Source organism: Syngnathus floridae, chromosome 4 (genome assembly GCF_059516105.1).
Source record: "Syngnathus floridae isolate MCC-2025c chromosome 4, RoL_Sflo_1.0, whole genome shotgun sequence".
NCBI classification, from domain to species: domain Eukaryota; kingdom Metazoa; phylum Chordata; class Actinopteri; order Syngnathiformes; family Syngnathidae; genus Syngnathus; species Syngnathus floridae.
In genome coordinates this window covers 19,645,403-19,660,192 of record NC_142416.1, presented here as the reverse complement: position 1 = coordinate 19,660,192, position 14,790 = coordinate 19,645,403, and the positions used below count along the sequence as shown (strand labels likewise).

At 44.4% G+C, this 14,790-nt stretch overlaps 4 protein-coding genes across 5 annotated transcripts; 1 reads left to right on the top strand and 3 right to left on the bottom strand.

Moving 5' to 3' along the window:
- Positions 1-5: 5 nt before the first annotated feature.
- On the bottom strand, positions 6-1,899 carry LOC148399791 (neuropeptide Y receptor type 2-like). 2 transcript variants are annotated; one of them, XM_088373797.1, is made up of 3 exons: positions 1,774-1,899; positions 738-1,499; positions 6-395 (listed from the first exon to the last, which is right to left on the bottom strand). In XM_088373797.1, the coding sequence occupies exons 2-3, from the start codon at positions 1,461-1,463 to the stop codon at positions 54-56; spliced, it is 1,068 nt and encodes a 355-aa protein (XP_088229923.1). In that variant the 5' UTR covers positions 1,464-1,499; positions 1,774-1,899; the 3' UTR covers positions 6-53. The 2 variants fall into 2 exon arrangements, with proteins under 2 accessions (XP_088229923.1, XP_088229924.1); XM_088373798.1 differs by lacking the exon at positions 1,774-1,899 and having other exon boundaries at positions 738-1,511.
- A 1,881-nt stretch (positions 1,900-3,780) lies between these two features.
- LOC148399790 (lecithin retinol acyltransferase-like) lies at positions 3,781-5,368 on the bottom strand. The gene is made up of 2 exons (XM_088373570.1): positions 4,866-5,368; positions 3,781-4,607 (listed from the first exon to the last, which is right to left on the bottom strand). The coding sequence occupies exons 1-2, from the start codon at positions 5,364-5,366 to the stop codon at positions 4,452-4,454; spliced, it is 657 nt and encodes a 218-aa protein (XP_088229696.1). The 5' UTR covers positions 5,367-5,368; the 3' UTR covers positions 3,781-4,451.
- Positions 5,369-6,284: 916 nt separating this feature from the next.
- LOC148399789 (lecithin retinol acyltransferase-like) lies at positions 6,285-7,488 on the bottom strand. The gene is made up of 2 exons (XM_088373717.1): positions 6,887-7,488; positions 6,285-6,611 (listed from the first exon to the last, which is right to left on the bottom strand). Exons 1-2 carry the CDS (start codon positions 7,457-7,459, stop codon positions 6,459-6,461), a joined length of 726 nt encoding a protein of 241 aa, XP_088229843.1. The 5' UTR covers positions 7,460-7,488; the 3' UTR covers positions 6,285-6,458.
- A 2,658-nt stretch (positions 7,489-10,146) lies between these two features.
- fgg (fibrinogen gamma chain) lies at positions 10,147-13,150 on the top strand. Its single transcript, XM_088373716.1, has 9 exons — positions 10,147-10,298; positions 10,377-10,445; positions 10,517-10,703; positions 11,173-11,257; positions 11,341-11,471; positions 12,028-12,161; positions 12,244-12,428; positions 12,500-12,777; positions 12,889-13,150. The coding sequence occupies exons 1-9, from the start codon at positions 10,239-10,241 to the stop codon at positions 13,065-13,067; spliced, it is 1,308 nt and encodes a 435-aa protein (XP_088229842.1). The 5' UTR covers positions 10,147-10,238; the 3' UTR covers positions 13,068-13,150.
- The last annotated feature ends 1,640 nt before the right edge of the window (positions 13,151-14,790 follow it).

Below are 14,790 nucleotides of genomic sequence, written 5' to 3'. Positions count from 1 at the left end.
TTCTCAGTTTTTTTATTCATGAAGCTAATTTGATGCTAATGCTAAGTAGGATCTTAAAACTTGTAAGCTGGGGCAGGGGACATTTTGTTCATCTTTTTGTGGATGTTAAAGGGCCTGTAGCACGTGCAGACGTCAAGGAAGGCGCTCCTGTAGTTGCTGTTCATCCAGCCATAGAGAATGGGGTTGACGAAGGTGGAGCACATGGCCACCACGTGGAAGGCGCTGAAGAGCAGCTTGAAGTCGTCCATGTAGACCACACGGCCGTCCATGTCCACGGCAAGCTGGAAGGCGTGCAGCGGCAGCCAGCTGACGCCAAAGACGGCCACCACCGTCACCAGCATCTTGGTGGTCTTACGGCGGCGGCGGTGGGCGCGCGACAGGCGGCTGGCGTTCAGCTAGCTCCGAGAAACACACAAAAATAAAGGTATTAGCATTTTTAGCATCATGTATTCCAAAGCACTATTTGAAGCGGGACTCTGTAGTTTATTTTAGGACCATCCTGAAATTGAAATTTAGGGTTCTTAGTTCCTCTGTGCCACAAGATGGCAGCAAAGCAACATTTTATTGTATTAGATTAAGCTACAGGGCCTTTCTCTGATTACCACTACTGGAAAAAATGTTACAGTAAAGCTAGTCGCTATATTATGATCTTGTTTATGTTTGTCTTTACAGCAGTACTTGGAGAGCAAAATATTTGTAAGGCGGTGCTCGATGTATAAAACTTTCTATGGTCTCACCTTGCTCCAGATGCACGCGTAGGCTCCTGTGTTGACAGCCAACGGCAGGCCGTACTGCAGCAACAACATGGCCAGGCTGTAGGGGGCGCTGCCGCTCCCCTCGGGCCACTTCTCGGCACACACCTGGATGGACTTGCCGGGCGCCAAGTGGAAGGTGGCGTACTCTCTGAAGATGGCCAGCGGGCTGGCGAAGAGCACGCTGACCACCCAGGTGATTGCCACCACAGCGGCGCACGCCCGTCGGGACATCCGCGGCGCGCCATCCGGGCGACGTGCCACGCTGCGGAGGCGGTCCACCGCAATAACGTTCAGCGTGACGGTGGACACGTGCACGGCGGCGCCCTGCGCGCACGGCAGGGCGAAGCACAGCGCCTGGCCGAACGCCCACTCGCCACGGAGGGTGTACGCCAACGTGAACGGTAAGCAGAGCGATGCCACCAGGAGGTCGGCCAGAGCCAGATTGGCGATGAAGAAGTTGGTGACGGTTCGCAGGCGGCGGAAACGAAACACCACGTGGATCACTAAGGTGTTGCCCACCACCCCCAGGGCGATGATGATGCCGTACGCCATGATGAGCGCCGCACGGACGGAGGGCAGGTGGGTGCTGTCCTCCAGGCCCAGATAGGCCGCCTGGTTCTCAACGGGCACCGTTCCCATGCTGGCCCAACAGCAGTTAGCGTAGGACTCGGGTGCCGACAGCCGCAGTGCCTCATTTGCCGCGTCCATGTTGCGGCGACCCTATCGGCCGGCCGGCCGGCTGGCCTGCCGAAGCAACGTATAACGTCAGTCTGTAACTAAAGATATTCGGCGCTGTTTGAGAAGCTAGAAAGTCAACGCGAGTAAACTCCAGCACCGGAGGTCCCCAATGGACCCATGTGTGTGAAACTTTGAGGCGGAGGAGCCGATGAACAAGGCGGTCAAGGTGAGCAGAGGGTTTGAACACGGGACCTCCAAACTCAAGGCAAGAATCCGACATTTTGAAAGAAATAAGACAGAATGTGTCATGCGTATTTTTTTATTTTTTTTCCCAACTTACCTCAATGTGCAAGTTGACGTGAAGTTCTTTTGCTCTCCAGGTCCATGGGCAGATGACGGGAAGGAAAGACGCAAAGCAGACGCAAGCTTGGTCTCCACTGGGAAGCCGGCTGAAAATGCGACGAGCTCCGACTGCGCGTCACAGACCCCCCCTCAGCCCCCCCTCACCGCCCGCCGCCGTCACACAGGATGCGCATGCAGGTCAGACGCTCACATAATTGGCTATCGTTTCTGTGTTCGTCCATTTCTTTTGTTCTAAAAAGACTATTTAGAAACTATTATTTTGCAACTTGATAGAATAGAATTGAACTTTTCTTGTCACAGTTCCAGAAACAAAGAATCCCCATCAAAGAAAAAAATTAATAAAAAGAAAAAAAATACATATTTCTTGTCACTGTTCCAGAAACAGAGAATCAGAATATAAAATTTAAAAAAAGAAAAGAAAGAAATTTAAAAGGATAAACACACTTCTTTTTTTCATTTCAATAAATTTAAAATTAAACTCCTCATTCATTCCTCACTCCTTTCCATCAATTCATCCATCCATCCATTTATTATTCCATTCATTCATTTATTGATTCCTGGCTCTCAACTGGTCTGTTCTGTACAACGTCCCGCTCGATCCTGTTCTCAAGTTGATTTCAGTCTATCAAAGAGAACATGATGAGACATAGGGGTGATTGATTATTGATCAGTGCCATCCTTCCTCTCGTCAACACTGCCCCCAAAACACCGCAGGTTGTTTGTTAGCCCTCGTATGATGGCACCTTTTTTAAGCACATTATCGATCGAGTGTGATGACCCGTGACAGTTTTGTTTGTAAATGTGTGCGTGCGTGCGTGCGTGCGTGCGTCCGTGCGTGCGTGCGCATGTATCTAGGCTACATTCATACATATACATGGATGGCCAGACATTACGCAACAATGTCTTTTCCCGAGATTGCGTGGCGCGCCATTAATGAGCAGGCTTGGAGTCATCTTTGAAATCTTCTTAATGAGCACATTTATTTATACAGCATGGCAATTAAATTGCGATTTAATTTTTAAAAAATCAAATACTTTGAAAGCGCATGTTTATGTCTCTGTTAATCTAGAGACTTTACCCTGAATGCTAACGAGGTAATCGGAAAATGCTCATCAAAGTCCACAGGGGTGGGTTGGGCAATTTGGAGGCGGCCGTCTGATTAGCTGAGCATCTTCTCCTCTGACTATATTTACCTCAACATTTAAAAATATGGCGCCGCCAACAATAACTAAAGATTCATTACGTGTACGAATAGGCTAGTTCTATGCAGGTTATTCTTGATGCTGCAATAAAATAATATTAATAAATAAATGAAAAAAACAATAATGTGATCATGAAATAATAAAAATATGAAATAATGTAATACTCAAATAATAAAATAAAAAAGCAAAAGTTTTAATACCTGTACAAATAGGGTAGTTCTCTTCGGGTTATTCTTGATGCTGCAATAAAAAAATAATTAATCAATAAATAGAAATAATGAAATAAAAATAATGATGTGATAATATAAGAATAACAATAACAAATAAAATGAAATAATAAAATAATAAAATAATTAATAATAAAAATATAAAAGATTATTACAATAAATAAACAGATGACTAACTGCCCTTTTGACCTTTTTGAGGTGCCACTTTGTGGTTTAACAAGTGTGAACGTGAGATTTTGCCAGTAAACAAGAACATTTGTCATTTTCTTTCGGGCAACGTTCCTTCACACCACCTCAAGTGTGGGAAAGCTTCCAGCCTGGCATCCTCGGAGGCCTGGCGCCGAGAGAATAAAACCACAAACAAACAAGAATGCTAACCAATCGCATGCATCTGGGAAAATGAGCTGAACTGTGTTACTTGCTTACTAAGAAGAAGAACAAAATCGCATGGCAGCTGCTGGATAAGCCACCAAAAAGTTCTGATGTTTCATTTTTTCATCAAAATAAGTCGCTATTTAAAGGGGTGTGTAAACTTTTAATCAAAACAAATCAAGATAAGCTTGTGGAAATACATTTTTAATGGTCCCACAACAACTTGCATGACATCATACATCCAAACAGTCGTAGATATAGCTCACTGCAACTTGAATCATCACCTTCACTCGTAAAAATGTTTTTTTTGTTTGTTTTTTTTTCTCTCTAGACACAGTAAAAATTCAACTACCACCAAGACACTAAACCAACAGGTGGTTGTGTTTATTTGGACCATTTTTAACACTGTAATAAGAAAATAAAGTAATAAAGATGTTTTTAAAAAGACATTGAACATTTACAGTAAACGTACAACAAATGAAGCAACAGGTGGCGCTGTAATACCAACGTTAGCTTTTTGGTAGCCCATTCGCAAAATTTTATGTACTCAACATAATATAAAATAAAATAAAAACTACATTCATATTTATCACAAATATTGTAACACATATAGGTCAAAGTAAAAATGTATGTCTATTTTAACCTCTTGCAATATTTAAAAGTTTATTTGAAAATATTGGATGTGTATATTCTATATGAATGTAAATATATGTATTTACAATATGTACTTTTCTAACATTCATTTAGTTACAGTATTTTTACAATTATTATTATTAACGTACTCGCCAATATATATGTTTCAGTTCAAAATGTTGACCTTTGTTATTTGAAGGCGATATTTTGTCGAGGCCTTTCTAGGCTGCCATCCAGATGATGAAGGACAGTAACAGCGTGGCCAAAAGGGTGACGGGCGTGGCGCAGCCCAGGTAAAGCAGCACGGCTGCGCCGCACAGGGCCGTGACGTACGAGCTGGTGCGGCTGCACACAATCTTGCGCACCGTTGTGCAGAACTGCAAAATACCATAAACAGTCACAACTGTTTTTATTTTGCAATCATGATTAAAGGCGAAACAAAGTTCGATGGGGGGTGTACTATGGGGGCACTGCCCGAAAAAAAAAATGCTTCTACGCCCCAGGTGCCAGGCCAGATAAACAACCTTTGACTTTTAAATGTTTATATAAAATCACTCTCATCATTTATTTATATATCTAAAATTAATTATGAAAACAAAAACTCCAAAAAGATCTTCCGGACACATTTGCAGTACCTGATAGGTCTGGTAGCTGATAGCCATGCCGTATCTGCAGTACATGACGTAGTGCTCGCAGTTGTACCACAGCAGGCTGTAGGCGACGGCCCCCAGCAGCTTCTCCGCCCTTCTGGCCACCTCGTCGGCGTCCAGCGGCGGCTGCTTGCACACGCCGTCCATTCGGTTCACCAGTACCGGCGATCCGTACGCAAAGTCCCGCAGCGAGTCCACTCGCACGCTGGCCGCCTTGGCCACCACGCCCAGAAGCAAGCGGTTGTTGGTCACCATCTTGTCCACGGCCGTCTTGTCGCGCGTGACGACGGGGAGAATGTCCGGGATGAGGTGGGCGACCCGGCCGTCGCCCAGGTAGATGCCAAAATGCGTGAAGAGGGTCCGGGGCACCTCCAGGAGGTCGCCCCTCTTGTACCGGGACAAGTCGTACCCGGAGGCCGGGTCCTCCTCCTTCTCCTCCTTCCTGGAGGTGGTGAAGAAGAAACTGAGGAGCTGGTAGAGGAACATGATGGGCATGTGAGGGCAAGCCTACACCTGGGCGCTTTTATCAGGTGGCGAGGTGGGTTGGGTGGGGATTAGCCATGGGCCGACCAACCATGCAGCTGGACTGGAAAGAAAGGAGCTTTCTCTAAGAACTCAGTGGTCGCTCTGGAATGTGAAATCGGGGATTGATTCATTTGGAGGGTATTAAGGTCGAGGGTCCACATCAGGCGCAAATCCTCATTCCGAAAAAGCTCCACCTGAAAATCAACAGCTTTCGTTGGTAAATTCGGTTTTTGTAGCTTACCAAAACATTTACACTAAGTTTGTTGAACTGTGAATTATTGTTTACGAATAAGAACAAAAAGTACACTCAATCCAGCAAAAACTTAAACTTGTCAAAGTTCTTCAATTATTTTTAATGTTTACAAAACCACATAAGTTACTTTTGTTGAAGATCAAATTGTCTTGGAAAGAAAACTAAAATAATGTACATTCACTTTTGAAAAGGGAGACTATTTTTCATCGTATTAAGCCATGAGGAACAAATCGTCATTCAGAAAAGGTCGACCAACATTTGTTGGCCAATTGATAAACCGCTTTGGTTGTTGAACTCTTGCCATCATGACTCAGCAACTTTCAGTCATCCAGAAAGACTCTCTCTATTTTTTTTAATTCCATTAAGTTTATTGACGACTAAGTTGCTTTTGATATTGACTAAACCTCGTTGCTGATATTCGGGGTTGTGGGTGTGCTGGAGCAAAAATGGCGATGTTCGTGTTTGTTTATGCTGATATTGTCTTTTGTGGAAAAACTTAGATAAATGCCTTTAATTTAATAATAAAAAAAAAAATTGGTGAGGTCGCTTGAAGTCTTAACATACTGTAACTGATGTTCATTGAAATGCAGTAAGTCGTTGAAAACAAACAATACAAACCACCCAAATCAAGATCCATAAAAATAACATGTTTTATTATTTACACATTTTTACACATCAACAAAAAAAAAAAAGACACTTTAATGAAATAAGCCAGTTATTGTCATTACAGGCAGAACACGTTAACACTTCTAAGGCACGTGGTTAACTTTAAACATGGTTTAAGAGTCACTCTACGGGAATTAACCAGCCATCCACAGAGTGAAGGGGATAAGAATTGTGGGTAATGTAGTTGAGGTGGCCATGCCGCCAAAGAACATGAAGATGATTCCCAGAATTGTCGTCACCAGGATGCTGCGTCGGTCTCTGATCGCCGATTTTATGCACTCGCAAAACTAGAGGGGAACAACAACGACAACAAAAAAGCAGAAATGCGTTTAAAAATAGAATGTTACTATTTGATACCACAAGAGGGCGACAGAGCACTACTTTGAACTGACGCTCCAACATAGTTCCTTGTAGGGCTGACTGATTTGTAAATGTAATTTTAATCCCGCCCCAACCCCTCAAATAGATGTATTAGCAGATGCAAAACCACGAGAGATAACAAATATTGAAAAGAAACAACAAAATGCCTCGTGTGAAAGGGTGGCCCGAACAGGCAAACTACCTGTTCAGTCTGTCGGCTGGCGGCGCGTCCGTATCTGCAGTGCGTGACGAAGTGCTCGCAGTTGTTCCACAGCAGGCTGTAGGGGAAGCTGCCCAGCAGCGCCTCTGCCCGGCGGGCCACCTCCTCTGCGGGGAGCGCCTTGGCCCCCTTCGCCGCCCCGACCACCAGCCCGCTTCCGTCCGTCCGGTTCACCAGTATTCGAGAGCCGTACGCAAAGTCCTCCAGGGTGTCCACACGCACCGTGGCGCGCCGGCACAAACACCCGATGATCAGCCGCCCGTTGGTCACCACCGTGGCCAGACGGCGTTGGTCGTCGGTGAGCGCCGGTAGGATGTCCGGGATGAGGTGAGCCACCCGGTCGTCGCCCAAGTAGACTCCGAAGTGAGTGAAAAGCGTGCGGGGTACCTCGAGGAGGTCGCCCCGCTGGAGAGGCGGATGAGGCGGCGAAGGTGGGGGTGAAGCTCCCCGGAGCTGGGTGGGACGCTCTTGCGCATGCGCAGAGCCGAAAACCAGCACTTTGAGCTTGCAGAGGAGGGAGACTTTCTCCACAAGGAAGGCGAATAAGTTGATCATGGTGACACACTCGCTCGCTCGCCTTGCTTCTGATGAGCTCCTTTTATTAGGAACGAGGAGGAGTAGCCCCCCTTTCGCGTTTCCAGCCCACCAAGACGCTTTTCATCACGTGTATGTGCTTTGTTTGTTTGTTGGGGAATTAGCAGCACATGCATGCACACAAATAAGATTAAAGCATAAAAGTCACGTTTGGGTTGATTCTTGCAAAAATGCCATTCCCTGAGGCCCTCTTGCCAGTAAAAATAAATAAATAAAAAATGTGTGCAGAAAAATTCTGGCATATTCTATTGTGAGAGGTTGCATGGTTGTAATTATGCAAAAAAAAATTCATGGAAGAGGAGACTGCAAGGTTTTTAAAAACTGCCATTCAAGTGTACAATAATGTTCACTTTTTAGCCGTTTGTGAGTTAATAATGTGAAATTTTACATTCAGACAAACTTGCAAATGCGTTCAAACTAGCATACGAAAGTAAAACTAGCATTGCATCCCATAATGTGGCCCATGTGTGTGTATGTGTGTGTTTTTAGCCTACTTTCTATAAATACATTTGAAATTGAAGGCAAATTTGTCTGGAAGTGTTCAATGCGACCGTCAACGTAATCGATCACGTTTTTCTAGACGTAGCTATATTTCCGCAGACGTGATGGAAGAGTTCACAAACAGTCTTGCACATCTGCACTCACTCAAGGCGCTTTTATGTTTACACAGGGTCACATTGCATTCCTCACTCATAAAGGATCACGTCTTCTCGTTTGATGGCCTTTGCAAATTAGAAAAACGTGGACAAAAATACTTTCATCTGTTGATCTTCTGTCACAATTGCGCTAAATGGATCGATTGTGGGCTACTCGAACATACGCTGAGCGCAAAACGCCAACCCGTAATCAGATCAAATCAGATCAAATCGTTTGACCCAATTTGAGGTTAAATGAAAAACCCCAAAAGGTTGAGTTGGTTCATTTTGACCCAATGTGGGTCATTTTGACCCCCTTCTTTTCAAGTGCACTGGAATTCCAACCACAACCCACCAAACCTTAAACCTAACTTTAACCTCTAACTCAACCCAAACATAACCTCCACCCTGTAACCATAACCTTAAATCTAACCTCGTAAAACTGTTTGCAAAAAGTTTGCCCCCCCCCCCCCCCCCCCAGATTGAAAGCAGAAAAGCGCAAACTGGTGCTTCCAAGAGGAACAGACCAGAATGGCAATGAGAAAGCGGATGAGGATGAGGAGGGGAGAGGGGAGGAGGATGGCTCCAAGCCGCGCTTTTCCCAACGCCGGGAAAACATTCCTTTTGTCCAGATTAGCCCAATCCTGTTGCCGTTGTACGACACGCTCGTCATTTGAGCCACAAAAGCAACGACGGGGCTCTGCTCAGTGCTTGTTGACCCACATGGTAGCGAGCTCCCACGGGGGTCAGCGACCCGTAATTTGGGGGGGGGTGGGAAGCAAAATGGAGTCATTTTTGTCGGCTAGTTGATTCAGTGGTTGAGTCTTGGTGTCGAACAAGATTTTAATGAGTGGTGCAGCAACCCCCCCCCCTGCCTCGAGCATACTGTGTCAAAGTTTGAAGTTAGCCTTAACGTCAAGCCATTTTTTAAAGGGGCAGGATGCCAAAGTGTGAATAAGAAGCTTTTTTTCCTGCATCCATCACGCCACTTTCAGCTGATCAGACTTAGCTTAGCCTAGTTTAGCTTAGAGTCTACGACCGACGCTTGAACCCGAAGTTGGCCGCACGGGTCGACCTTTGCCCAGCTTGGCCCGAGCGGGAGACTTAAGAAAAGTAGTTGGCAATCAGGGTGCCCCGGCTATAAACTCGGCAATCCGCAAAACCATTTATGGATTATTATTGTTGTCGTTAGACTTGGCGACTTTAGACAAGTTTTGATTGACAATTTGAATTCTGATGACATTTAGGTCGCTGTGTTCAATTGGCACGAAGAGCATGTTGAGGTTCTCCAAAAATGTTCTCCGCTGCCGGGAACGTCGCTGACCCAAAGTGAATGAGTCGGCGCCGTGTTTTGGCCTCACTCACTCTTGAGTCAACAGAGGAGGCGTGCGGCCCGGGAGCTCCCAGGTTCAGCCAAAAGTTAGCAAAGGCACCCTGGCACGGAGCGAGACGCTTTCCATCTGCTGCGGACTCACAACGAGGCCGGTTCACTTCAAGTTCAGCGGTGTTTAGGTCCGCCCGCCGGTTCACGCTGGGGTCGCTCTTCAGGATCGACATCCGTCTTCTCCTCGGGCCTGCGTGTCATAAAAGCGGGTCAGGCAGAGGGAAGGCCAAGGCACAAAGTCAACAATTTATGACTTGACATTCGATCTAGTGACATCATTACTGCGTGTTACCTTCAAGTACAATATTATCGATTTTTCTCGTTACTAGAACGCATTTTGAAAAATGTGATGTTGTCTCAAGGGTTATGCTTCCCTGATCCATAAAGGGCTCCATTAGGTTTTGGGGTTCTTCAAAAGAATTACCATTTTTTTTTAATCATATTTATGATGACTTTAAAAGCAATGATAAGACAGAAGTTGGAACATCTCGCACTTATTTATCAATTATAGAAGGAACGTCAACATACTCAAATCTGGGAAATGATCCGAGTGGACGTTTGAGTCATGGTCAGTGTGTGTGTGTGTGTGTGTGTTTGTGTTGTTGACATTTGTACCTCTCGTCAAACAGCCCGCAGAGGACCTTGTTCCCGATAAATATACGGTGGCAGTGAGTGGAAGAGCTTCACACTCAGCGAGAAGGACCAAGAGCAGGACCCCAAAATGGCTTCATCACTGGTGGCCCACGCTGGGCTGGTGCTGCTTTTCTCCATGGCGTCCGCCGTAAGTCCAAAACAAAATTGTCGTTGCCTTTTTTGTCAAAACAAAACAGCAGTTTTATTTTTATTTTTTTAATTCTAGCAAATCCGAGGAGACAACATTGGCATCAGAAACGACAACAGCATGACGTGCCACCCCAACGACGGCTTTGTGAGTACGCGCCCGAAGCCGCCCGCCGATTCTCCGAGCGTCGTCACCGATGTGCTGAGTGGCCGTTTCAGGGCAAGTACTGTCCCACCACGTGCGGCGTGGCCGACTACATGCAAAAATACACGTCCAGTGCCCACGACAATCTGGACGCTCTGCAAAATGAGCTGGAGAGCATCACCAACCTGACGCAGGGAGCGCAACAACAGGTCATCTACATGAAAGACAGCATTCAAACGGTCCAGAAGAACATCAACCCTGGTAATTTGCTCATCTTCCTCTTCAACTAGCAATGTCATTAGCTAACAATTAGCATTGTTGTTGTTACAGCAAGCGGAGCTCGAAACACGAACGGTGCAAGAAGAGTCGAAAGAAAATTTGCACACATTCTTTATCCTCTGCAAAAAATGACTGAAATCTTTTTTTTTTTCATTTTTGAACAAGTCATCCAAATATCAAATCAAATATCTAATATCAAGCTACAGTGTCATAATATCGTCATGCAATTAATGCTCTTTAATGTCCATTGAGAACAATAGTGGGCCTAAAATGGAGCCCTGTATCTCGATATATCGTTATCGCACAGGCCGGGAATTGTATTTATTTTATACAGTATTGTAGGATATTATACGAGGATATGATTACATTGGAGCGATCGTTTTTTGAATGGAACGACGGGCCAGAGCAGAAATTAAAAGTCACGTCAAACATGTCCGACTTGTCTTTGTAGACGTCTACTTCCAAAGGTCGTCCAATATGCTGGATGACGTACTTCGCTTTGATAGGATCATCATTGAACAAGAGCAGCAAATAAAGTAAGTTGACCGAAGCCAACTTTGAGCTTTGTTTTGAAATACGGTGAGAACATTTTTGAACCTAGCATGACTTTCCGCCACAGCGAACTGGACGATGCGGTCAGCGCCAACGAGAGGCGAATGGCGGACTTGAAGATGCTCTCCGTGCAGCTGCAGAAGACATGCAGCGAGCCCTGCAAGGACAGCGTTGAGATTCAGCCCATCACAGGAACAGGTACAAACTTGACAAAAATGGTGCCCTGACTCGCCCACGCGCACACGAGATGACCTTTAGATTGTTTCCCAACATTTGTACCCTTTCAGTGTTTAGTCAGAGACAGCGAAAATCAATATGTTACATAAGCGGAAGGTAAACAGATGGAATTTGGCGCGAGCGTTTGGCTTGGAAGTAGCGGGAACAAACGCACAAAGTTTGTGACTGTTGTAAAACCAATTTGAAATACCAAACACAATATTAAATTAAATTATTATATATATATATATATATATATATATATATATATATATGATAAATATATGATAAATATTTAAAAATATAAATTAATTTTTTTTTTTAAATTTAAAATACCAAACACAATATTAAATTAAATTATTATATATATATATATATGATAAATATAGGATAAATATTTAAAAATATAAATTAAAAAAAAAATTAAAATTCAAGGCCAATTGAAACTACAAATTTTAGATCTATTTTTTTACTCCATTTTTTCAGGTTCCCTTCTCTGGTTCTGACTGACTACATGATGTTTTTTTTTCTTGATCAGATTGCCAGGATATCGCCAACAAAGGTGCCACCATCAGCGGTATTTACTACGTCAAGCCAGCCCAAGCCACCCAACAGTTCCTGGTCTACTGCGAGATTGACACCTTTGGGCGCGGCTTCACCGTCATCCAGAGGGTTCGTAGCTTCTCAAAAGTCGGTTAGCGTTGATTCAAATCTGAGAACGGCTAAATGAGCTTTTTTTTTTTTCTTTTTGTAGAGGCGGGATGGTAGCGTGAACTTCCACAAGGACTGGATCCAGTACAAGGAGGGCTTCGGCTACCTCTCCCCCGACGACAGCACCGAGTTCTGGCTCGGCAACGAGAAGATCCACCTGCTGTCCGTCGGCAGCAACATCCCAATGGTGCTCAGGATAGAGCTGGTCGATTGGGACGGCAACAAAAGGTACACCCCCGACGACCACATCGGGTCGTAAAAAAAAAATCTCTCGACGTGAACGCCAACGTCCCTTGCAGGCACGCCGACTACGCCATGTTCCGGGTGGGGCCGGAGATCGACATGTACCGCCTGACCTACGGCTACTACTTTGGCGGCGACGCGGGTGACGCCTTCAAAGGCTTTGACTTTGGCGACCATCCCAGTGACGTGGCCTACACGTCGCACAACGGCATGCAATTCAGCACCTTCGACAAGGACAACGACCAGTACGAAGGCAACTGCGCCCTGCAGGACGGCTCGGGTTGGTGGATGAACCGCTGCCATGCCGCCCATTTGAACGGAAAATTCTACCAGGGTGGGTTGATCAAGTGGTCACACTTCAAGTACTCGAGTAAAAGTTCTGATGATGAAATGATACCGTATGCTCACCGAGAGTGAATTGGGTTCATTTTTGGACACCCTCCAGGTGGGCGCTACACCGAAAAGGACGCCGGCGAGTTCGGCTATGACAACGGCATCATCTGGGTGACGTGGCACAACCGCTGGTACTCGTTGAAGGAGACCACCATGAAGATCATCCCCGTAACACGCATCGCGGCAGGTGGCGGACAGCAGGCGGGTGTGAAGCAGTTTGGAGAGGTTTAAAAAAAAACTTTATGAAGGAACATTATTGTTGTTGTTCGTTATTGTTTGAAGCTCTGAATAAAGTTTTGTTTTTGCCAAGCGTATTTAAATCAGTTGCTTATCTCCAGGTGGGTGACCCCTCCCCCCGACCCGAGCCCCCACTTTTGCACAGCACTGGTCCCCAAGCACAAGGAAACGCTCGCTAGTTCTGAGATTTCATTGTGTGCCCTGTACCAATGAAATTCTCGACTGTCTAGTCAAAGGCGCCCCCTAGTGTTGGAAAACTTGATCTCAGTTGCAGGTCATAAATCTAGCTCATATTGAAAGGTGCAAATATTATAAAGTGCATTATTTCGGTGTCTTTCGGGATTCTTTTCAACTGGCCATTTTTTTTCAGATTCACAAATCACAAAAATGATGATTTTGATTGTTTAAAAAGAACTGTTTGTACCAGCCTAAATTGCTCAAATTGTTTTTGAGGCATCTCTTCATTTGGTTAACTATTAATTGGTAAACATGAGTTAGTACATAGATTACACTAAACTTTGAACTTATGACGCACAAATTAACTAGTGAATTGATTTTGCTATAAACGTGCCTAATTAATTGATCAATTTAAAAATAAAAGTACCCTATTTTCCGAACTATAATTATAGTCCGGTGCGCCTTATATATGATCAATTGATGGATTTGTTGATCCATACTGGTTGTACATCGTACTCTGCCAAAATGTTTGAGTACGTTTTAGTAAGACGAGTAAATTACAAGGTCGCATCGCTTTCCAGCATTACGGCAACCATGGTCTAGCGTTGGCTCGTAAGTGAACGATTTGTTCAAAAGAACGAATCCTTTCCGTGAACGGGAGTGAACGAATCACTTCCTAAAGTGATTCGTTCTTTATTCTGTTCATATGACTACAACCAGTAGGTGTCAGTAATGCGCATTGAAGCCGGTGCTACCTCGCCGTAAAACAAAACGAAGAAGAAAATGACATCACTTCCCTTTCACCATCAACTGAACGGATCTGTGAGTGAACGAGTTAGTGAGTGATTTGCATTTCGAGTTCATCGCGGGACCGGATCAATGAGGGAACGAATCGTGACTTTCTCCCGTCGCGATCGAGTTAATGGGTGAACTTCCCGTGCATCAACGGATCAGTCAGTGAACGTGTTGCGTGAACTATGTAAGCGAGAATGTAGATTTACGATTTGCCAAGGAAAGAAAGAACAGTGCGCTCACTGAAACAGTGATAGTTTTATGCACGTTTTCTCCAAGCTAACGGCTAACCATATTGCAGGAAGGGATGCGCCGGCCGTTATGCAACAACGGGGAGATTATGCTTCTTTTTGGGTAATCTTTATTTTATGACACTTTTTAAATAACGTGTATGCATATATAAAAATTGTTATCCATTATATCTACTGCAGTTTCACATTAGATTGCTGGTTTGAAATTTACTTTTATCATTATTATTTTATTATTTTAATAAACATTTATATGAAAACTTGCCTGGTGTTTTATTCCTTGCTTTTATATTCTATTCTATTATTTTAAAACATAAAAATCAGACATTTGGTTAACTGCTTTATATGTTTTACGTTGTTACATGAGTTGGTGTCCCCTTAAATAACAAATGTCGGCATAACAGGTTTTTCCCAACCTTTTATTCAAACACAAACACATTCGGTATAATAATGCTATCAACTACAACCCAACAAATACAAAATTAAACCATCAATGTCGA

Coding starts and splice junctions, on each gene's coding strand:
- LOC148399789 (XM_088373717.1), bottom strand. CDS start 7,459: ATGATCAACTTATTCGCCTTCCTTGTGGAGAAAGTCTCCCTCCTCTGC. Junction 6,612..6,886: donor CCAGCCGACAGACTGAACAG/GTAGTTTGCCTG, acceptor GTTCCCCTCTAG/TTTTGCGAGTGCATAAAATC.
- LOC148399791 (XM_088373797.1), bottom strand. CDS start 1,463: ATGGACGCGGCAAATGAGGCACTGCGGCTGTCGGCACCCGAGTCCTAC. Junction 396..737: donor ACGCGTGCATCTGGAGCAAG/GTGAGACCATAG, acceptor TCTCGGAGCTAG/CTGAACGCCAGCCGCCTGTC.
- fgg (XM_088373716.1), top strand. CDS start 10,239: ATGGCTTCATCACTGGTGGCCCACGCTGGGCTGGTGCTGCTTTTCTCC. Junction 10,446..10,516: donor GCCACCCCAACGACGGCTTT/GTGAGTACGCGC, acceptor TGGCCGTTTCAG/GGCAAGTACTGTCCCACCAC. Junction 12,162..12,243: donor GCTTCACCGTCATCCAGAGG/GTTCGTAGCTTC, acceptor TTCTTTTTGTAG/AGGCGGGATGGTAGCGTGAA.
- LOC148399790 (XM_088373570.1), bottom strand. CDS start 5,366: ATGTTCCTCTACCAGCTCCTCAGTTTCTTCTTCACCACCTCCAGGAAG. Junction 4,608..4,865: donor TCAGCTACCAGACCTATCAG/GTACTGCAAATG, acceptor GGTATTTTGCAG/TTCTGCACAACGGTGCGCAA.